This window comes from Myxocyprinus asiaticus, chromosome 15 (genome assembly GCF_019703515.2).
Source record: "Myxocyprinus asiaticus isolate MX2 ecotype Aquarium Trade chromosome 15, UBuf_Myxa_2, whole genome shotgun sequence".
NCBI classification, from domain to species: domain Eukaryota; kingdom Metazoa; phylum Chordata; class Actinopteri; order Cypriniformes; family Catostomidae; genus Myxocyprinus; species Myxocyprinus asiaticus.
This window is the reverse complement of record NC_059358.1, coordinates 27,240,074-27,263,935: the sequence shown is the minus strand read 5'-3', so window position 1 is coordinate 27,263,935 and position 23,862 is coordinate 27,240,074. Positions and strand designations below refer to the sequence as shown.

The following is a 23,862-nucleotide window of genomic DNA, read 5'->3' as shown; positions in this document are numbered from 1 at the left end:
CAGATGTGTATGATTTTCTTTCTTCTGCAGAATACACATTATGATTTTAGCTCTATAGGTCTATACAATGCAAGTGAATTGGTGCCAAAGTTTTGATGCTCCAAAAAAGCAAATAAAGGCATCATAAAAATAATCCATAAGACTCCACTGGTTTTCAGAAGTGATATGATAGGTGTGGGTGAGAAACAGATCAATATATAAGTCCTGTTTTGCTTGAAATTCTTGTCCCTGCCCAGTAGGGGGCAATATGCATTAAGCATGTGAATCACCAAAAACACAAGAATGTGAAAGTGAACCGTTTCTCACCCACAACTATCACATCGCTTCTGGAGACATTAATTAAACACTGGAGTCGTATGGATTACTTTTATGCTGATTTATTTTATTTTTGGAGCTTCTGATTTTTGGAGATGAAAGAAAGTCATACACATCTGGGATGGCATAAGGGTGAGTAAATGAATGTTCATTTTTGGGTGAACTATTCCTTTAAGGTACATGGCCACAAAGCCTCTTTTTTTTTATTTTTTTTTTACCCATGTTTGTTTGCATTCTACCCTTGGCGGTTGGTGGACTCTAGAACAAAAATGTTAACTATTGTTATGCAGTATGGAAACTTCAGAAGCTAATTTCAAAAGACTTCCTCCATACATAATAAAGCTTCAGGCTGCAAGCTCTCCATACCCAGAAACTTACCAAATCAGTTTCTTGGGCTATAATAGACAATGCTATACATTTAAGTTTACTGACAAAATTATTATTATTGGTTCGGGAAAAGAGATCTTTGGCAGTATTAATTCTTCCTTCCCAGGAAAGATTAAGACTAGACTATAAATACATTTTGAGCTTTGGCCCCAACATTCCAAGTTTTAGGAGTCAATAGATTAAACTGAATTGAATTTTAGCACAAAACATAAAAAGACAACTATTTTCTGACAATACTTTATTAAAAATTATATTTACATAAAAGTACATTTTCTCAAACTGGATATCTCCTATTGAACAAAAACAATGAAACAAAAAACACAAAAATTTAGAAAAATGTTGCTCTGCCAATTCCCAAGTATCAGTCACATGACTGTACTGTTCCAAATTCAAATCACCACTAACTACTACATACATTTTATATTTTCTTATTTGCATTCCTTTTCAACAGGGTACAATGATAACAAATAGGCCAATACATCACACCAGTTTAGAAATAACACCAGAGTTCTGTCTGGTCGTGTGTCAAGGCTGGAGTCCAACCAGCCATCCACTATCTGGTCTATCAACCATTTACAAAGGCATCTAGAAGCCCTGTTAATCCATGACTGTTATCTTGTGGGTGACTGGGGGAAAAGGACGTTATTGAGTATTTAGGATGAATATGGTCTTCAAATCATCCACACTGCAGAAAGTCGTTCTTTTTTTAATAGGTCAGAATAAGTCTCTACCAATCTTGTGGCATCTCCCAATATTCAATGCCGTGTCCAGTGTATATATGGGCCCCTTTGAAAGACCTAGCCCAATCAAGTATTATTTTCAAGATTTCAATAGTGATCTAGGCGGTAAAAGTGTAGGATTCTGTCCTCCGAAGTGTTGATACCAGTTTGGCAACCCAAACTCTTAACCACTAGGTTAGCACTGTCATTAAAAAAACTCTTTACCTCACACTACATTGGCCCAATAAGGGAAATTCCAACATCCTAATATAATTACTTCCATCTATTTTTATTTTTTTATTATACACTACAATGGAAATGGGACTTGTACATTTCAATGGGATAACAGTTAATTTTTGGTGATTCTTATCACCAAAATTATATTTGAAAAGATATAAGAATATTTCTTCCTAGTCTTTCCTCCCCTTCCTATTAAGGGTGTTTCACATTTACCATTTACACAAGTTTAACATACACTACTGGTCAAAAGTTTTGAAACACTTGACTGAAATGTTTCTCATGATCTTAAAAATCTTTTGATCTGAAGGCGTATGCTTAAATGTTTGAAATTAGTTTTGTAGACAAAAATATAATTGTGCCACCATATTAATTTCATTATAAAACTAAAATGTAATAAAAAAAAAAAAAAAACGTTTTTGAAATTGATGACTTGGACCAAATAATAAAGAAAAGCAGCCAATAAGTGCCCAACATAGATGGGAATTCCTTCAGTACTGTTTAAAAAGCATCCCAGGGTGATACCTCAAGAAGTTGGTTGAGAAAATGTCAAGAGTACATTTCTGCAAATTCTAGGCAAAGGGTGACTACTTTGAAGATGCTAAAATATAACACCGTTTTGATTTATTTTGGATTTTGTTTAGTCACAACATACTCCCATAGTTCCATTTATGTTACTCCATAGTTTTGATGACTTTACTATTATTCTAAAATGTGAAATATATATATATATATATATATATATATATATATAATAAAGAATGAGTGTTTCAAAACTTTTGACTGGTAGTGTATATCTTTAATTACTAGGGTTAAGTTCAAAAATGTCATTACATTATGGAAACCCTTAACTTCACATCCATATACCACCTGTAGCACAGTAAGTGGCATTCATAGAACATCCTGGAGGGAGGATCTGTGTATATGGGTGTAGTATTGTGTTTGTCCATTTCTAAACTGACCTGCAGTACAAGAAACAACCCCACATTAGATCCTGAATGATTAAGAATAATTATCTTTTAGGGAAAAAAAAAAAAAAATCAGTGTCCAACAAAGTGGCCCTCCAATAAGCACCATCCAAGCAGCGTCACCAATGCTCCATCAGCAATTAAATAAAAAGGCAAAACACAATTTCTTCATCCAACTTTGATGAAGGTCCTAAGTGATTCTGCCATTACTCAAGGCCTGTGAAATAAACATGAGATATGTCATTTACTTATATAAACTAACAGCTTGGAAAACAATACAAGACTCAAGGCAATTCATCAATTTTAAAACATTTAACATGACACCATATTCCTAAAATAATGAGAAGTGAGAAAAAATGGTTTCAAATGCCCCCTGGTGGCAACATGTTAATACAGGCATCAGCCCAGGCATGAAAGGGGACTATGTATCACCGCTTATCTCTGACAGTTTTCAAAATAAGCTTGCTTTTAGAGCCGAATATGTCCCTTTATCTTATATTATTTACCCGGTGGATGACTATAACTAGACCCTAGTTACAATAAGATGCACAAAATGTATATATATTATACTTAAAAATCAAATATTCTCACATATATGTTCCCCAGTTTGTTGCATTGTGTGCCTGGCTGCTGAGCAACAGCTTCCTGCCCTCCTCATAGTCATCCTGATCCACACTGACAAGCAGTCTGACCCCCTCCTGTCCCGCAGCTCTCTTTAACGAGTCTGTGATGAAGACCCCTTTCAGAGCCTCGAGTAGTGCCCCACTCAGATAATCTGCCCAGAAAGCATCCAGGTTGGCAAGTTCAGAGAACTTGATATCACAGACAATAGACCCCAAGTCCCGGGTGCGAAGCAGCGAACTTGCTTGGTGGAACAGTTCAAACTGCCTCTCCAATGGCTGCTGCTTGTCTGACGAAACTCCTCCACGTAGTGCCGACTCGTGTTCAGAGTACTCCGCACGCACACGTAGCCGAATATCTGAGAGAACGAAAGTGTGCAAGAATGGGGGAGACAGAGAGAAAGAGAGGGTGGGATGAAGGATGAAGGGTGGCATGCAAAGAAAATCAAGAAGGCATGGAAATGCAGATAAGAAAGTTTTGTATTTGCAAGGTTTTTTTTTGCAGCAAGGATGGAGAGAAATAAGAAAAGTAGCAGTGGAGGAAAAGGGGAGAACACGAAAAATACAGCGTTGTCAGTGGAGTCAAAAAGAGGGCAAAAAGTACAGTGAAAATGAATGCAACTTAACAATCAACTTTATTTGCTTATCCCAAATTATTTGGTATACAACTAACTGTAGGAACAGCTGTTTCACACATTTTGTTTAGATTCGTTCCCTACTCCAGGCAGATTTGTCGAGAAATCAATGACAGGAAGTCAAATTTGTCTGCTAAAATTGGTCTCTGCTTGCCCAATTTTTGACCAGAAAACACAAAACTGAGACCAATTGCATTATCTTATTCACTTCTTTGCAAATGTATTATCTCGCTAGCTGGACATCAAAAGGGATGTGATGTCGAATGCACAGCACAGCCAGTTTTTGGGCATGAACATTCTCTGCATTCCAACACTTGCCTGGAATTCAGCACATCGGGCCCGACTTTGGGTGGAAAATATTCACCGATTTCCCGTAAAATCATGTTGCCTACTCGGATTTGTTTGGATGGTTAAGGATAGTATGCACTGTGGATTTCATAAAACCAGAATGCACAAAAGTTGAACTTTTTGTGGAACTGAATCAGCTCAGAGAACTTCTGGCTATCTCAGGCCAACATCATTATCAATATATTCAAGTTGGACTCTAATCGATAAATTTCAGAGTTAATGGAAGTTGATGGACCCTGCTTATTTGAATTCAGTGAACAGTAATGGGTAAAACCAGCTCAGAAATTCTTGTTTTCTTTGTGGGCTCTTTTGGAGGGCATGAGTCAATGGTTTAGATGCATCAAGAGCTAGCTTTAAAATTATTGATAAGGACATAGGTACTTCGAAACACACTGGTCTAACAAGTCCACTGAACATGGCGCTTTTATATGTACAGGTCACAGAGAAACATGTTGGGGAGATTTGAAAATCTAAGTTCGTTTGGTAAGTTCAGGTGGACTGAAAGCACCTGAACCCACTTTAAGTGACTGAAGAAGAACATAATTTTATTTTTATTTTTTTAATCCAAGGCCAGATAGCAAAGGTTTTGAGAGCTCAATTTTAAACAGATGATGAAACTCGGAAGGTAGTTGGCAGTCAATAGATTTGGTAATATTTATACTTGATGTGCATCCAAGTGCTAAAGGGGCCGTTTTTAAAAGAAAATGAGACAGGATGGCTTTACCAAATGGTGGCTTGGATTCCAGAAGGTAGAACTCATGTCATGCAACAGCACAGGGAACAGAGACGGCAAAATACGTTTGGAGTATACATACTGAACCAGAGCTTCGCAGTGATGTCATTTCCTTTCATGTCATTATCTCAGAGGTCAGAGGAGGAAGTGGGCCCATCAATCTTCAGAACATTGCTGCAACACAAATCCAACCTTTCTACAACCAAAGCTCAACCACAAACTCCTTTTTTAATTTTTAAAAGCTTACAAAGCAACATTAAAGTGTCTATTTTATACTATTATAATATGAAGGGACTGAGTCAGAGTAATAGTATAGTAAATGAATCGTAAAGCTCAAAAGAGAAAACAAATGGAAAAGTGGGGATTTATCGCAATGAGGATTTCCTCACTTGCAAATGAACAAATGTCAACCCAATTTATTAACTCGGTATTAGTACCAAGTAAAATATATGAAAAAAAAAAAAAAAAAGCAACACTGAAGTAAAATCTTCAGTAAACAGAAGCTGATTTCATGTACATACATATTAACAATGTTCATATCAAATGCTTTAACGCACTGTATTTCATGTGCAGAGTACTTGTGAACAGTTGCTATTAAAATTACATTCTGTACTCAGTGATGTCATTTTATCTATAGACTGCAGCTAAAAACACCTCCATATTTGTTCCCTTCCCTTTATAATTAATCCATACATAAAGGCCGTAGTAAAATTTTTCAAGATTCAAATCAGACACTGGGACAAGGAAAAGGTTTCATCATTAGGATATAAAAATAACTAGTCACTGAATGGTCCTTGATTAAATTAAACTGTTCTTAACTCAACTTAACTTGTGACAAGAAAACTGGACCATGACGTAATGAGAAATCTAAGATAATACTGAGGCTGACAGTATGTTAAAACAGGTCTAGAGAGGGCTGATTAAGGGAATGTAGCTACAAAAGAACAACATTTTTAGCATCTACCAGTTATTGTGTTTTAATTTAAAAGCTAATGGCGGTTTCGTCACCCGAATAAATTTCCCAACTTATTGTAAATAAATGCACACAACAGACTGGAAACACAAATTGTCTGAACTTCTTTCACGTTTTCTTTTTAAACAAAGCACACATTTACAGAGCACTTTTTTGTGAATAACTGGACAAATCCAACATTTGAGTTCCTCATACAGTAATAGAAGACATTGTTTTTTTTTCCCCCTCCAATGCTTTCATCTTAAGCACATTTTTATTTTATTTTTTACTTTAATTGCAGTACACATAAGGCACCCATAAGTAGCAGTACAATGGAGGGTTTTCCTCTAAAGATAGGTAATGTACCCATTGTATGCATGATGTTTTTTGCCCAGCATGGTATTATAAAACTATTTTGTGCGTCCTTGAGAATTAAGAAAAGACATCAATCCACAAATATATAGAATTGCCTATCCTAAAAGTTTCTTTTTCCAAAATAAATCATTTTGTTTCCCCTTTAAATGAAAGGAAAATCTTGTGCATCATTTTACGAGTTGCTCCACGCAAAGAGCTTCCACACTTATTTCCATTCCTCTTTTCTGCTGAACAAACCAAGATGGAGGGAGAGCAACGAGGACAAAAGGCTGACCAACTGCACACATAGGTCAGGATCAAGCTTTACATTCGACTGTTTTTTTTCTTTCATTTTCTCCCTCTATTAGTACGTGAGGATGGCCAACTTGTTTTTGTCCCTGACACTTGTGTCAGTCTGTTTTTCAACTGTGAACATAGAGAAAGGAGAGGGAGAGGAAGAGAAAGAGAGACAAGCAGTTTTGGATGAACGTTGTGGCAACAGTTTAGCTAGATCTTATTCTTTGGTCAAGCAGACAAAGTTCATATACATCATTTCTTGTCAGTGGGTAAAGGCAACTACTTCCATATAATTCAAATAGAGACCTCTTGGGTCCAGAATGTGCCTATCAGACACCATTCTACTAACTTCACAGTTGATACAACCAGTGTCTAATTCAATTCTACAAAATCAAAACACTGGCAGTTTAAGATTAGATAGATTAAGATATCTGGTAAATTTAAAAAGCTTAACACAAAAACAAAAATACTGGTGGGATTGGCCTAAACAAGAACTGTTGGGTCATTTTCCTCAGAACTGCTCCAGCACAAGTTTCACAGAGGGCTTTTTGAGTACAAATTATTAGACTTAACGGTTTAAAAAAAAACAACAAAAAAAAAAACTAACAAACATTGACCTTTGGGTTGAGTTTGGTCAAAGACTGTAGATGGGAAAAATAGAGCCATGTACTGAAAAAAGAGCCATGTACGGGCAATGTATGTTGTTTGCAATACAATGGACAACATCCAATGGACTTCCAGAAAATTCTAAGGAATTTTCTTTGTTAATTCATTGAGTCAGTTCTGTGAAACACTGAGGCCAACAACCCCTCAAGGGAGGACTTTGTTCCTATTTTTCCCCAAATCTAGTTCATATTTTATCATGTATAAAAGCAATTGGGGAAGTGGACAGTAACAGTTGAACACAGTATTATATTTCACCCCTCCTCCTATGCGAGTTAGAAGGGGGCTTCTTTACCTTAGAACATGGACCAGGTGCGTGAGTTAAAGCACACACATGTCTTGATTGTGTGTGATCGGACAGAGAGGACAGCACACACTTGTTTTTGTTGTGAGCTCTGTCTCTTTCACTATCCATTCGCCTGCTTTTTCTACTCAATCTTGAGTCAACCTGCCAAGATCAAATGTGGAGTCAACAAAGCAAACAACATGTTCAAGTAGTTCAGGAGTGGAAAAAGTTGCAAGTTCAAAAGTCAATCATGGCACAGCAGGACTGTGATGTTTGAAGTTGTTTGAGAGAATGTTAATAACATTTAACAAGCCTCTTAGTCTCCGAGGTGGATCTAATTGTCAATATAAATACATGTCAGCATCTGAATTTTGGCAATAGCATAACATTTGTTATAAAATTTACAGAGGACAAAAAAAAAAAAAAATAAATCCCAGATTTAAGGGACAGGTTATCTTATTAGCACAAAAGAACCTCATCTCACTAAACAGAAGGCCGGTGGAGAAAGTAGATTAGTTTTGGCTACATCAAGGCTCAGTTACAGAAGGGAGAAGGTAAATATTTTCAATTAGAGGTGGAGTGACAATGATCTGCATTGTTGAACTGGATATGAGACTTTGGGAAATAAAGGCTGATGCTGCAAAGTCTCATTGGCCAAATATTCAGTGATCTCTTTATTCTCTTTTCAAGACATTTCAATCAACACATCACAGGAGTTAATCACATTGAAAACTGCTAATATGAAGGACAAAGAAAATTAGAAACAGAAACTGGGAAAGAGAAATTTATGGAAAAACATGATGAAAATGTGAGTGTACTTTTCACTCCATAAACTGTACCATGAAAGGAAGCAGGAGAATTGAAGCATTACAGCTCTAAAGCACAGCAGATGTATAAAAACATTCTCACACACATTTTATGGCAACAACAAACAATAACTAATGCTATCATAATGAACACTAATGTAATCTATGACCTAAACCTAGTTATACAATGTTATTTTAATATTGTTATTTCTGAAACTCTTAAAAAGCCACCTTTTCAATGCTTCAGACAAACGACAGATGATATTTGGAAGTCATTCATTTCCAATGGAGAGCCACAGAGGGCCTGTGTGGGGTTCCGACCATCTCTGGGTGTGACATTTTCAGATCTGATTTTAGCTTTGGCTGCAATTACATATTTCAAGTTGAGAGACTAGATCATATACGACCACGTGATTGGAAGTGATGTATTCATGCTAAACTATCAGTGCCAAGTGAGAAATATCAATGGATTTTGTCCTAAATGCCTGCTCCTTCTGTATTTTGGACAATTATCAATGTAGAAGTCAGAAATGTTTGTTTACGTTGCAAATATATTAAATAAAGCTTTTGATTACATCTTATCAATTTTATTATTATTTTTGTGCCAGCGCAAAGCGCATGTGGCTGTGGGTGAGAGTGTTTGTTAATGTTAAGTTAATGAAGTGCCGCAAATTACTATTTTCGTGAGAAATGGGTCATTGCGCCAAGACGTTTCAGCACCACATCTCTTTTCACCGCAAAGTCTAAATTCAGTTCCTGCCTTTGCACTTTGGAGATTCCTTTAGCAGGTGATAAGAGTTAATGTCTAAACTCTTAAAATATAGTGGAACATCAAATTATATCCCTGACAATCACAGTTGTTTCATTTCATGAAACTAAATGTTATGATATTTGTGTTAAACTATCATGGTTTATTTTTCAATTATTATTTTTGTGTACATTTACAAATGTATTTAAGATCTAATTTATATTGGTATTTTTCCACCTGTTGTCGTAGTGATTTTTAAGTCACTGCAAAAGGGGCCGGTGGAAGAAGTTGGAGAGAGTAAAATGTTTGGATTCGTTAATTATATTTTCATTTCATTTAGTGTACTTTGAATTAAAAAATATATTTGGTTGAATTTTTTCATTTTGCAATAAATATATTTACATTTTTAAAAATCAACCCGGTAGAAGTAGAGTGCATTCCGATAAAATCACTGTTAATACTAGCAATGATTTGTGTCAAGTGAAAATGATTAAAAATACTTATACACTATTATTTAATGGATAGTAAATACAAATCCTGACAAGAACCACATTTTGCATGCAAATAAAAGGATAGTGTCACTATGACTGTTCTCCCTCCCTTCAGAGGCTGATTTATCCCATTTGGAATGCAGCTAAAAATGCCACTTGTGTTAACATGGACCCAGAAGCCATGTTCTACAACAGAAACTGCTTGAGTTAAAGCACTTTCTCTTAACGGCTTTTAATTCCTTAAACGTCTGCATGTTTAAATTACGCTTCAGAATGCCGCTTTCTGCAAAACCCTGAACAAGTCATTTTTTTTTTTTTTTAAGGCATATAAACGTCTTGACAGAATGAAAAAAAAAATATATGGAACAAAAGATATAGAAGCTTCAGCAAAGTCAAATGATGTCCACACAGCAAACAAACAAGGAACTATGCTTCTAACCACAGGCAAAGAGCTGTAGTTCAAACCACATGACTTTGTGATGCTGTTTGCGAACTACGGTTACGGGAAACACCAAATCATTGAACTATGTTGGTAACGATGGAACTTATGACCATAGTTGGCTAACGATGCTTTTAGGAAATGCACCCCAGAGCAGCTCCTGTTCAGAAGAGCACGTAAAGCGCTTCAAGCGTTCTGATGCATGCACTGTCAGCAGTGGCTCACGCAAAACTCGCGCAAAAATAAAAACGAACAAATATAAACTTTGATAGTGAAGGTAAAATGCTCCAGTTTCAATTTAAACAATCGTGTAATAGCAAATGTTCCTGGTCATAGCAGGTTCGTACATGTAGTGTTAATGACGTAGTGAATACGCACACTTTCTGTGGAGTGATAAAATAATGAAACAAAATCCCAAAGATTTCACTTCATGAGAAATAAAGGCTTATGGGTTTAATTAAATGCATTAAAATAACATGTGAAAGTGAAGAAAATGTTACAAAAATATTTTAATATTGCATAAAATATAATTATAATAAAATAATTTATAAAAAAATATATAAAATATGAGTTGCAAAAACAAGTTTAAATGTAAAGTTGACCCAAAAAAATAAATACATATTTGAAGTATTTAGAATGATTTTGATTTTAAAAACTTTATTTTTCATGTCAATCATTGCAACTCAAAACCAATCAAAGGTCAGATTTTAATGCATAAGTTTTTAAAGCCTTAAAAGGAAATCATATATCCACATTTTATTATTTTATTTATATATTTGAAGTGAAATATGTAAAAATGACTTAAGGTGTATGAAGCACACATGCACCTTAAGAAATATGACGATTTATCGTGAAAGCCCTAAAAGAGACAAATAATCGTCATAGCCCTAAAACAGACAATTAATAGTCATAATCGCAATGATTTGTTTGACAATTAATCGTCAGGCAAATTTCATTATCGTGACAGCCCTAACTACCAAGTTATTATGAATGTGCTGACTTTGTTTATATCGCTGGTGCTTGACAGGCAATGGACTATATAATAAACGGAGAAGAACCTCAGAATTAAACTGCACTTGACCCAGCTCATTAGCACTTCGCATGCGCAATTTCGTCAAACCCACCTGCGCCTAGACTTAGCGCATGCTTGCACGAAAATACCAAAACTTCATGGCCATGCCCACTGACTTTGGGCTTATGACTTTTGGCATAGCGCTGCACTTAACGCTCTTGAAATGGGGCCCGTAATAAAAAAAAAAAAATTTACAGAGCCATGCAATTTTTCGAAGGGCAGATATAAAGGGTCAATAAGCATCTGTAACATGAATTTTTTTTACCAGTGCCCAGAGTATTGGCATAAGTTGTACAGAGTCACACATTGAATGATACATTTGGAAAACACACAAAATAAATTTTAATGTAGTAACTCAGATGTAAAATGTATCCTTATATGATGCAGATGTTTAATTGTTAATTGTAATTGTTAGCTGACAAATACCATGTCTATTAACTTTTTTAATATATATGAATGTATGAAGGAAAGCGTATATTTTAGGTGCTGTAATTAAGAAATGTTGACCAAAGTTTCTCACTATATTAAATCACATTTTAGCTTTTTTGCAGTTAACTTAAATGATCCTGTGGAGTGACAAATTATTTTTTAATTTTTAAGTAGAAATATTCCATTGTTCACTTACACTTGTTTACTCATGTTTCATGTTTTTAACCTTGTTAAAAATCACTGACCATTATACATCTTTGCATACAGATTGCCCTCATGTTTTGAAAGTGTGTGGCTCATGCATCAGACTAATTTTAAAGAACACACATATTTGTCAAGAATTCAAAACCCTGTCAGTCGATTTCTGCAGACCAAAAATATCTTTGAAAGGCACACCAGAAAATGCTAAATGTATCTATTAAGGTCTAAAATAAATGGTAAAAAAATTGAGGAATCATGCAGTTTATTGATATTTTAATGCATTTTAAATGATAAAAGCATTTTACTTCATTAAGAGACATTCAGCTCCTACAAGGGTATTATACAATGGAAATATTATTGATAAATCATTGCAACTCAAAACCAATCAAAGGTCAGATTTTAATGCTGTGCAGCAAATTGCAGTGCAAGTATAAGCAGGACCCAGTTGATTTCCTTAATTGGCCATCAGTATTTTGAGATTTGAATGTCCCAGGAAAAACAGCCCTTGCAGGAAACGAATGCCTCACATGTTAGCTCCTTTTTTGACAGAGAGTTGCTTGTTTTAGCACATTTTTAAAAGGCCATTTGTTCTCTTATTTTTTTCCTTACCTACTGTGCCATTATTGCCACTCTGTGCTCTGTTCTGAAGAGTGTTTTAGCAATGGCCTGATGGCAGGACAGTACCCATCGAGCTACAGTGAGGTACAAAAGCATAAAGAGGCTTTGGTGTGAGCAGTCTTTGAGTTCAGAATGAAACTCAAGGGGATAATAGTGCAAGGATTTCACAAAAGAATGAATGGAGATGGCATATGTTTAATATTGGACCTCTTGTGTGATTGTTGCACACTTCTGACAGCATTAGAAATTCAGAGACAGGCACTAATGAATGAGTGATTCGTTGGTTACTTATAAACTGTCAAGGAATAGAGCACTGAGGTACACTCGGAGATTATCAGCTGTGTTATAGATAAAAGAAAGCAAAATAAGAGAAATGGAAAGGCAACAAGACACATGTTCAAAGAATGCTGGGAAGAGAGATTAAACAACACAGGAAGAGGAAGATTAAGAGAGAATGGGGTAAAGAAAGCGCCCTTACCGCAGGTCACTTTATTGGGTGTTGGCTGAGGTTCAATTTCAGGCTTGCCCCTAGATTTTCTGCTTGAGTAGCGACCTCTACCCCGCTTCCGTCGGGCAGGGGTGGTCACTGTCACAGAAGAGCCAGCACCTGACATGCCAAACACAAATTAATCCACTAGACAACAATACTCATCTAACCAACAAAAGGAGAAATAAACATTTCAGCAATTAATGAGATGAGCTTTTAGTGGCATGCCTACTCACCTGTTATCCACTGGTGGTCTTGTGCATTTTCCAAGGATGGTATATCTGTGTTTGTGTTTGAGCTGATCTGTCTGTCCCCTGTGGTACCCACTTCTGGGTAGTCATTTGTCTCTCGCTCTGGGGACACTAACAGTACAGGTTATACATCAGTACATGACCATAACAATAAGAAACACACATCTCTCATATATCTATTTTAAGCAAAAGCTTGTAAAAACAAAAATAGAAGAATTGTAATCGGCTCTGTAATTTTAAAACTTATGCTCACCAGTTCTTCTTTTCTTATGTGAGACAAAGGGCAAGACATCATGTCGAGTCAGAATTCGTAGCAACTGCAATAAAGGTTCGAGGTTTCCCTCATTCAAGTATCCTCGTCTTTCCAACTCTAACAGCAGTTCCACACCACTCTTGGGTCGGTGGCGACAGGCGATGGGGCATGGCTCATTCCGTGGCTGTATCTTTCGCCATGTCTTCAAAATCCGGGGGCATGGAGAATTAGACTGGGGAGTTCCATCAGGCCCTGGTGGTAACTCTTCAGTCCATCCCTCTGGGTCAAGTGGATGTTTCCCAGGATAGGTTTCATCGATGAGAAACGACAAAACCTCGACATCGGCCTCTGTAAACTGGGAGCCCACGATCTCAAAGATCTCGTGGAGGGACAACATTTCATAGTAGCTCAGGCACTCAGTTTCCTCCCAGTACAAAGAATATCTTGTGCTTTGTGCTGTAGCCATGGTCCCTGACCTCCAGAAAAATCTCTAATCGTCCAAAGGTCAAATGGTTCTAGTGAAGAAGAATATGCATTACATCTACAATACATTCGAACTGTTATTAAATATAGTTGTTGTTAATAAAGGCTTTATTATGGTATAACCAAATTATATGCTATATAAAACACGAAAATAGACTTGTTTTGAATAATTAGCATGGTATTTGTGTTCTAGTTTGTACTTCTCAGTTTTGGAAAATAGCTACAGTTTAGACATCATTGTAGGTTTTAACCGGGCAAATAAAAGTATAATAAACAGCAGAGATCAGTACAACAGTCACAAAAAACATTTGTTAGCATATGAACTAGCAATCAGTATCGACAGTGGATAAAGTAAACGCTTCAATAACACAAATAAAACATTAAAATTACGCGTTTTATCTGCCTTTCGTTTAAAAACATCTTAAGATATTTACACGTCGTGGTGGAAATACCGCAGTTTTTCTTCGTATAGCGTTTCTGTGATAACGGCCGCCGTCAGTTATTCAGTCAGCTGATATACGCAACTGTTGTTAAACTTCTGGTTTATTGTTATGCTCAATCCTCACGCGCAGCCTCACGTGTAATCCTTATATAACGTCACGTTTCTGCGCGTGGGGGAAGGGGAAAAGGTGTGTCTAGAAGGTAACCCAGCGGTTGCTCAAAGTCTCGCGAGAGTCGCATGCGACATTCCTTCACTGTATTAATTGTGTTTATTTGGAGTCCTACAGAAACCATTTACCTACACCAATTCCTAAACCTTACCTTAACCCCACCACTAAATCTAACCCTACACTTAACCTTAGTAACAGCGAATGAGACTCTCGCGAGTCTTTGGCTTCCGGGGGGTTACCATCTAGACAAATCCGTCGAAAAAGCAGCCGTAATGATAAAAATCAAAACCATTCGATTACGCTTGGCCTTAAAGCTTAAAAAACAACCCGTTCCCTCATTTAACGAGCAGTTGAGAATACGTTTAATAGTCTGTGCTCGCATCGTAAGCTGACATTCCAGCAGCTGACGTCCGCTTCAGTGCTAGATCTTTCTTCGAGCAGCCCTCCCTGACATCACACTGCACCAAAAAACACACGTTCGATTCTACACAGAAATATCAGTGGAACGCTGTTATTTTCATTTATATGCGTGAGAACACTGAATGGTTAAATGCTCTTTTAAATATATCTATTTTTTCAGATGTGTTTTGATGTCTGAATAAATACACACAAATTTCAGTTTAGTAAAGGTTCTAGAAACATTAAAATTCAAATATCTTCCGTGTTATTTCGAAAAAATGACAACTCACCTTAAGTTTTATTTTGCTCGATTGTGTCCACTGTCTTGTTCAAGTCCTTCGGAAAGCCTTCGACCACTCAACTAGATAGAAAACACTGGTGTGTCACGCAGCTTTGTGGAAGGATCTCTGCACAGTCGCAGATCTTCATCTCTGTATATGGAGGAAAATCACTCGCTTATAATTTGTAGATCAGATGCTCCAAGTCAACAAGATAGTCACGTGATGTGCGTGAGATACCGTCCACTGAATGTCGCCATATTGGGGAGGGTAAATTAGTAGTTCACAAAAAGAGTCAGAAAACGTCTTTAAAATTATAGTAATAATAATATAAGTAATATTATAATACAATATATGTAATTGCTACTCACGTTAAAGTCACGTTATTTACCTTGATGTTTTGGTCCGTGTCACTAGGAGGCGGCCGTCAGTTTGACTCATGATTACGTCTAAAGAAGAAGATCATTACCATCACTAACCACATCATATTCGCCGCTCATCAACACACTGGAAACATTTAGACATAGTACTGTAAGTAAGATTTTTATTTTTATATGTATTTCGTACCTTGCAGTTAACTGCTTTGCCATCAGACTTTGTTGTCGCTTCTTGATTTTACGTTCATTTTATTTCGAAGGAAATTAACATTATTTGGTAAAGAGCACCTGTTTGGTTCCTTGACAGATTTGATAAATAAACTTTGGGGAGTGTTTTGTGTCTAACAGACGGAAAGTTAATAATTTTTGATGATTGAAGTGAATCGTCTAGTATGTTTTGAAACAGCTGAAGTAATGCAGCAGCGTTACAAACTTGTTCTGCTTGATTCTTCCTCTTTGTGGATTCTGAGCCTTCTGACCAGCCCTTGAGTGACGTCGATTTTCCATTAGCTCACATTATATAATTTAAGTAAGACATTTATTTCAATTTAAGGTATTTGTTACAAAAGAAATGATCATGTCAAATTGTGGACAGACACCAGTAACAAGTGGTTAACTGAAAAGTAGTTAATAACCTCCTGAGACCCGAGCGTGAGTGCTGTGTGCATTTTCCATTTCATTTTTTGACTTGTAACTAGTAGCGTCTTATAAACAGAAAATAAATAAATAAATATATAAATAGAAAAAAAAAATTCTAGAGCAAATAGTTTTCCTAAAAACTGATATCCACATACGTGGACAGCAGGACTAAGTTGTGAAATTTTAAAGCTAAATTGTTCTTTGTGTTTCCAGGAGTGCTGGTTACGTCACAGCAGATTTTCTGTAAAGTTGCTTTGGAACAATGTGTATTAGGAAAAGCACAAATAAAAAAAATGATTTGATTTGATTTAACTTTTATGTTACGTTTCTTTTTTTTTTTCTACTTTGACAACAAAACCTCAATGTTCTCTCATTGCACTGTCAAACAAACAAGTGAAAGCCAGTGCTGAAGCATTTTACCAATCAGAAATTAGCATAATTAATTCTGATTCAAAGTAATGGCCAGCAACGTCCAATCACTGCCAACCATGTTATAATAAAATTATACATTATAAATTCTGAGTCTATGTACTGGTTACCATCGTCCCCTGTCTGCCAAACATGTTGAGTGGTCCAAACATCATCTGCAGCCTGAAACTGATCTTTTGGTGGGATTTTAGGAATGAATGCACTTAGCTGCATAGGAAATCTGTAGGAGAATGCACAGTAAATCAGTTTTTCTAATGGAAAACTAACCCCTTGCCCATTTTGAGAACTACATAGAGTAATGCAAATAGACAGAAGAAACTCTAATTGATGAAACAATGGAAATCAAAATGATGGAATGTCCCATGGGAGACAGAACCTACAGTTCTTACTATATAAGACTAAGGACACACATGCCCGTACACCTTATATGATCTACTGATTCTTCTAGGGTATTCAGTATCTCTGAATAGCTTTGGAAATTCACTAGAATTAAGAGGGATAGTTCACCCTTAAATGAAAATGTTGTCATCATTTACTCACGCTCATGCCAACCCAGATGTGTATGACTTTATTTCTTCTGCTGAACACAAACAAAGATTTTTAGAAGGATATCTCAGCTCTGTAGGTCCATACAATGCAAGTGAATGGTGACCAAAACTTTGAAGCTCCAAAAAGCACATAAAGGCAGCATAAAAGTAATTTATAAGACTCTAGTGGTTTTAATCAATGTCTTCTGAAGCAATCCAATCAGTTTTGGCTGAGAACAGAGCAAAATATAACTCCTTTTTTCCTACAAAACGTAAAATTAGCGATCATGGTTTTAGCTTGATTACACTTTCGAGTGCCATTTAGCGCTCTGCACATGCGTCAAGCACTAGGAAGTGTAATCGAGCTTGAAATCATAATGGTGCCTAGAGACTGGAATGGCAACATTTACATTGAATAAGGAGTTATAGTTTGGTCTGTTCTTATCCGAAACCAATTATATCGCTTCTGAAGACATGGATTACTTATATGCTGCCTTTGTGTTTTTTGGAGCTTCAAAGTTTTGGTCACCATTCAATTGCATTGAATGGTCCTGCAGATCTGAAATATTCTTCTAAAAGTCTTTCGTTTGTGTTCAGCAGAAGAAAGAAAATCATACAAATCTGGGATGGCATGAGGGTGAGTAAATGATGAGAGATTTTTCATTTTTGGCTGAACTATTCCTTTAAATCGGTTGTATGTTCCCTTTATTAAGGTACTTTATGTGTGTGTAAATAGGCATGTGGTGATGGATGGAAAAACGAGCGACCCCTTTAGCAGTGAGACGGAGCAGCTTCCTGGGGCAGGAATAGTGGGGAGGTAAGTAGTGTGATTTATAGAAGACTTATGCTCAGGAATCCAGCGATGTTTCATCTGTAATTTTAAATCATGTACATGTAAATATGCAATTGATAATTTCCCTTTCATTTCAATCCTTTTCTTTTGTTTGACCTTGTATAGTATTATTCTTAAATCTTAAATGGTCCAATGTGATGACCATCATCACGTAATCATATAATCATGTATTATTAGTCTGTACTGTTAACACAGATTTATTATACTGTTATGCTACATTGTATTTGTAAGTGGTTATTATACTGTTTATGTATGCTGTGACTCAAGTATTTCTATCTTCTTGTCTCACTCAGGCTGTGGCTGCCCAAAGGTCTGTCTGGTAATGTGATTAAGGATTGGTTGGATCGCAGGCGGAAGGCTATCCGTCCGTGGGGCAGCTTCGTAGATCAGCGCAAGTTCTCCAAACCCCAACATTTTGGAGAGCTCTGCCAACGTGTGGTGAGAAACCTGAACACCTACCACAGCAACTACACCTTCATCTTCCTGGGACTCATCCTCTACTGCATGTAAAGAACTGCCTCAAAATGCTAAAGATAATCTGAATTTATGAATACAAATATTTTACTTTATATGAATGCACCTTCTCCACTGTGATACATATAAAGAGACTTTGTTACAATAACAAGAAAGTGATGTCAGGCACTGTGTTGTAATGGTGTTATCCTCTATTCTTATGTACACATGACATGGGTGTGTGTTTACATTTCTGTAAAAGTCCACATTCAGTCTGGCATGTTCTTCCTCCGAGCGGCCATCTGGAAGGCTTACTTTTGCTGTGAATGTTTACTTTGTTAACAAGGTGCTGTTCAAATAAGACACTTATTAGCAGTTTGTTATTTGAGTAAGTTTCTTTCTCTTTTTCTTCTCCTTCAGTTTCAGTTCCCCAGTACTGTTGATTGCATTGGGAGTGTTTTCTGGTGCCTTCTATATAATCCACTTGAAAACACTGGAAAAGAAGCTGGTTGTTTTTGGTAAGAGAGTGAGTTGTTGTTGTAGGGATTGTATTTGTGTCCATATGGGTTATTTGATTTTTTGGCTTAAAGCAGGGGTTTTAAACATCTCAGCTAACCCCTAGACCCCCAGAATAATAATAATAATAATAATAATAAAACAGCTAAGATCTTTTCTGTTATCTGTAACATTAAAGGGATAGTTCACCTAAAAAATGAAAATTCTCTCATCATTTACTCACCCTGATGCCATCCCAGATGTGTATGACTTTCCTTCTGCAGAACTCAAATTATGATTTTTAGAAGAATATCTCAGTTCTGTAGGTCCATAAAATGCAACTGAATGGTGACCAAAACTTGGAAGCTCCAAAAAGCACATAAAGGCAGCATAAAAGTAATCCACATGATCCAAAAATTGATCTGAAGTGATTGGATGAAAACATATCGAACTGTAACTCCCTTTTTACTATAAATATTGAAATCAGAAGTCTCCTTGGCAATCATGATTTCAAGTTCAGTTACACTTTCTAGTGCCATCTAGTGCTCTGCATATGCGTCATACACAAGTAGAAAGTGTAATCGAGCCTGAAATCATGAACGTGCATAGAGACTGCAATGTATGTACAGTAAAAAAAAAAAAAAAAAAAGGAGTTACAGTTTGGTTCTCACCCAAAACCAATTGGATCACTTCACAACACATGTATTAAACCACTAGTCCGTATGGATAACTTTTATGCTGCCTTTATGTGCTTTTTGGAGCTTCAAAGTTCTGATCAAAATTCATTTGCATTGTATGGACCTACAGAGCTGAGATATTCTTCTAAAAAGCTTAGTTTCTGTTCTGCAGAAGAAAGAAAGTCATACACATCTGGGATGGCATGAGGGTGAGTAAATGAGAGAATTTTCATTTTGGGTGAACTATTCCTTTAAATAACATTACTATATTATTTTAATTCTTGAATCAGAAAATTAGTTAGTATTGGTTTTATTTTTTTTTTATTTATTTTTTTGGGCCTACCTTCTCCACTGACACCCTGTTGTATCTTCAGGGACCCCTATGGGTCCACAGACCCCTGGTTGAAAATGCTTGGCTTAAAGTGTTAGATCATGTAAAGTGTAATGGATGAATGTTTGATTTGTTCTAATCTGCCCACTCACCTAAACACACACACCTCTCTTTCTCTCATTCGCCTTTGTTTCTCAGGCCGTGAGTTAACACAGGGACACCAGTTAGGTTTAGCAGGAGGAGTTTCCTTCCCTGTGTTCTGGCTAGCTGGAGCGGGAGCAGCTGTGTTCTGGATACTAGGTTAGTATTTTTTTTTTTCCTTCACCCCACTGTATGCAGTGGTTTTCACAAACACTGCTTCTGTTCTCTCTGAACCTCTCTGATTCCTTTCATTTAGGTGCCACACTGGCTGTTATTGGCTCGCATGCAGCATTTCGTGAGATGGAGTCTTCTGACGTGGAGGAGCTGCTCATGGAACCTGTTTAAAAGGACACCTCTCACCTTTGAACATTTGTCTCATTTTAACCTGAAATGTCTTGCCTCATAATTTATATTGCCACATATTTGTTGTACAGCATTGTAATATGCATCAATAAATTAAACAATATCAACATACTCATAGACAAACCAGCAAATGAAATAAGGATAGACTGTTAAACTGACTTTCAAGACAGATCAAGCACATTTAAAGACCTCAAATGCCTTCAGAATGGTACCTAATGGAGATCATTTTCATTTGATACTTAAATAATATTATTTACTTCATCAACATCCTCTAATAAAACACAAACCAAACTTACTGTGACCCAAAGCATACGCCTAACTCAAAAGCTTAAAGTTATAATTTACCTGTGAGATTTTTAAGGCACTACTCTTTGTAAAGCTATTTTGGACAACATGTGTTGTGTAAATCATTAGACAAATGAATTCAATTGAAAATGGAAGTATTATAATATAAAAAAGTTGATATTTCTTTAGATTTTGATAACATCTGGGTCTAGAGGACAAATATCAGGAAAAGTTTCACAGAGACAAAAATGGGTTATGCATCTAATAGAAGGGGGGAAAAAACATGCACCTAGATAACAAGAATGTACTCCCTTGATAAATTCAGCAATATATAGACACCAGTCATTATATAACCATAACCATTTTTCATAAGCTAGACTTGACTCATGTGGACCGTTATCTCACTTGCCCTTGTTACATGGCAAAGAAAAAGTGTATTCTTTCTTTTCTGTGTAATCAACTCCTGATAATACCAATATTCCCAGTGGAAGGGTTTTTATTTGCCTTTGTTCCCACATTTTATGGACCCATTTGTTTCATTTGTCATTTTGTGTATGACTTACTTCTTTTGTATTAATTAATGGAAGATGCAATAAAGAAAAGCAATCTGTAAAATATGTAATATTTTTATTTTATCACCGTGCAGTGCAGAAAACAACTCGAGTGACCCTGGCTTTAGTATTCTTTTATTTACTAAGTAGTTATTGCGTCTTTTCATCTTATCCTCTCTTTCTTTGGTATTTGAACCCATCACACATAAAGTTGACTTATGTGACCTGTTCTTTATGACAAATACAGTGACAGTCCATCTTATTTTTAGTTTCCATAATGATAACCTTCGATGGGATCTACCTTTCCTTTTAAACACTGCAACAAGAGCAGCAGATCGATATTTCATTACAGCAGTGCAGTAAGGAGGGAGGGAGGAAGAGAAACACTGCAGTGAGCCCATAGCATTCTCCCAGGGGATGTTAGGATTGTGTGTGTCTGTGTGTGCATGTGTTGGGCAGCCCAGCTTTGCAAGTCAGTAGTTTGCAGTGACTTATAATTGAATGGGGAGTGCTGAAGTCAACATATTAAGAGTCTTTGGCGTATACTGTATCAGAATCAGAATTAGCTTTATTGTCAAGTGTTCTCGTGTACACAAGGGATTTTTTTTTTTTTTGGTGATAGGAGAAACAAGTGCACACAGAACATTACAGTGAGATGCAGAATATAAAACAAGGTAAGAATATAAATAGACACAAATAATAGGACATATAACATAGGCCATTCTGTGTACATGTGCAAGTGGTAATGTATGTGCAAGGTAGGGGTATGTACAGTTATTGAATTAAATCTGAGTGGATTTACATATGTACATGAGATATTTATTTACATCATTGCACTATGGGGGAGTCCTGAGGCAGTTTAATTGTTCATGTGGAAAATGGCCTGAGGGTAGAAACTGTTCTTGTGCCTGGATGTCCTGGCGCTCAGTTGCTCTGTAGCACCGGCCAGAGGGCAACAGTTCAAAGAGGGAGGGGGCAGGGTGTGTGGGGTCCAGAGTGATTCTACCTGCACATTTCCTCTGGAGATGTACAGGTCCCGTTGAGTGGGCAGGGGGGCACCAATAATCCTCTCAGCAGTCATGACTGTCCATTATAGTTTCCCTGTCTGATTTGGTGGCTGAACCAAACCAAACAGTTATAGATGTACACAGGACAGACTCAATGACGGCCGAGTATAACTGTGTCAGCAGCTCCTGTGGCAGGTTGAAGTTCCTCAGCTGGCGAAGGAAGTACAACCTCTGCTGAGCCTTCTTCACTATAGAGTCTTCGGGGGGGGGGGGGGGGGGGGGTATAATGCAGTCCCGTGTTGACAGCATCACCCACAGACCTGTTTGCTCAGTAAGCAAACTGAGGGGGGTTTAGCAGGGGTCCAGTGATGTCCTTCAGGTAGGCCAAAACCAGTCTCTCAAACGACTTCATGACCACAGACGTGAGAGCGACTGGTCTGTAGTCATTTAGTCCTGATTTTGGGTTTTTTGGGGACCGGAATGATAGTGGAGCGCTTGAAGCAGCATGGAACTTCACACTGCTCCAGTGATCTATTAAAGACCTGTGTGAAGATGGGGGCCAGCTGGTCAGAGCAGACATTCAGACAGGCAGGTGAAACACCGTCTGTGCCTGATGCTTTCCTAGTCTTTTGTTTCTGAAAGCCCAGGCACACATCCTTCTCACAGATCATAAGTGCAGATTGAGTAGCAGGAGGGGGAAGGAGGGGGGTTCCAGGAGGTGTGTAAAGTGAAGATCAGAGCGAGGGAGGGGTGTGAGGCTGGGCTTTTCAAACCTGCATTAAAACACATTCAGTTCATCAGACATTAGTGGACTCTCTACAGAGTGAGGGGGAGGTGTCATATATTTGGTAATGCTTTTTAGGCCTTTCCACACAGATGCAGGATCATTGGTTGAAAATAGTTTTTTTCAGCTTTACAGAGTAGCTTCTTTTAGCCACTCTGACTTCCTTAGTCAATGTGTTTTTGGCCTGGTTGTACAATATTTTATCCCCACTTCTGTAAGCATCCTCTTTGACATGACAAAGCTGTCTGAGTTTTCCTGTAAACCATGGTTTATCGTTATTGAATGATAAAAATGTCCTAGTAGGAATGCACATATCCTCACAGAAACTGATATACGATGTCACAGCATCTCTGAACTCGTCCAGGTCTGTGGCTGCAGCCTCAAAAACACTGCAATCAGTGCAGTCAAAGCAGACTTGTAGTTCCAGCTCTGCTTCATTGGTCCATCTCTTTACAGTCCATACTACAGGCTTAGCTGATTTTAGTTTCTGCTTGTAGGTAGGGAGAGGATGAACCAGACAGTGATCAGAGAGTCTTAAAGCTGCACGTGGGACAGAGCGATATGCATCCTTTACAGTGGTGTAGCAGTGGTTCAATATATTTCTGTCTCTGGTGGGGCATGTGATGTGTTGTTTGTATTTTGGCAGTTTACGGGTGAGGTTAGCTTTATTAAAATCTCCCAGAATAATAATAAGTGAGTCCGGGTGTTGTTGCTCTGTGTCTGTGGTGTGATCAGCCAGCTGTTGCAGCGCTGCGTTAACGCACGCTTGTGGCGGGATATAAACACTCACCAGAATAAACGAGGAACTCGTTAGAAAGTTTCTACTCACGAGTAGAAAGGCTTACAGTTGATGAAGAGTGCTAATAAATT

The 23,862-nt window shown here is 37.2% G+C and overlaps 2 protein-coding genes and 1 long non-coding RNA gene across 5 annotated transcripts; 1 reads left to right on the top strand and 2 right to left on the bottom strand.

Moving 5' to 3' along the window:
• Nucleotides 1-925: 925 nt before the first annotated feature.
• On the bottom strand, nt 926-15,238 carry LOC127452776 (DNA-binding death effector domain-containing protein 2-like). 2 transcript variants are annotated; one of them, XM_051718481.1, is made up of 6 exons: nt 15,093-15,238; nt 13,310-13,824; nt 13,042-13,167; nt 12,797-12,925; nt 3,218-3,605; nt 926-2,843 (listed from the first exon to the last, which is right to left on the bottom strand). In XM_051718481.1, the coding sequence occupies exons 2-6, from the start codon at nt 13,773-13,775 to the stop codon at nt 2,837-2,839; spliced, it is 1,116 nt and encodes a 371-aa protein (XP_051574441.1). In that variant the 5' UTR covers nt 13,776-13,824; nt 15,093-15,238; the 3' UTR covers nt 926-2,836. The 2 variants fall into 2 exon arrangements, with proteins under 2 accessions (XP_051574441.1, XP_051574442.1); XM_051718482.1 differs by lacking the exon at nt 15,093-15,238 and adding an exon at nt 14,227-14,343.
• LOC127452778 (uncharacterized) lies at nt 6,029-12,303 on the bottom strand. Its single transcript, XR_007899310.1, has 2 exons — nt 7,524-12,303; nt 6,029-6,694 (listed from the first exon to the last, which is right to left on the bottom strand). It is a non-coding gene; the product is annotated as an uncharacterized LOC127452778 (long non-coding RNA).
• A 96-nt stretch (nt 15,239-15,334) lies between the features above and the next one.
• Nucleotides 15,335-20,711, top strand: LOC127452777 (prenylated Rab acceptor protein 1-like). 2 transcript variants are annotated; one of them, XM_051718484.1, is made up of 7 exons: nt 15,335-15,350; nt 15,498-15,611; nt 17,789-17,869; nt 18,199-18,411; nt 18,779-18,876; nt 20,060-20,161; nt 20,259-20,711. In XM_051718484.1, the coding sequence occupies exons 3-7, from the start codon at nt 17,799-17,801 to the stop codon at nt 20,345-20,347; spliced, it is 573 nt and encodes a 190-aa protein (XP_051574444.1). In that variant the 5' UTR covers nt 15,335-15,350; nt 15,498-15,611; nt 17,789-17,798; the 3' UTR covers nt 20,348-20,711. The 2 variants fall into 2 exon arrangements, with proteins under 2 accessions (XP_051574444.1, XP_051574443.1); XM_051718483.1 differs by lacking the exon at nt 15,335-15,350 and having other exon boundaries at nt 15,379-15,611.
• The last annotated feature ends 3,151 nt before the right edge of the window (nt 20,712-23,862 follow it).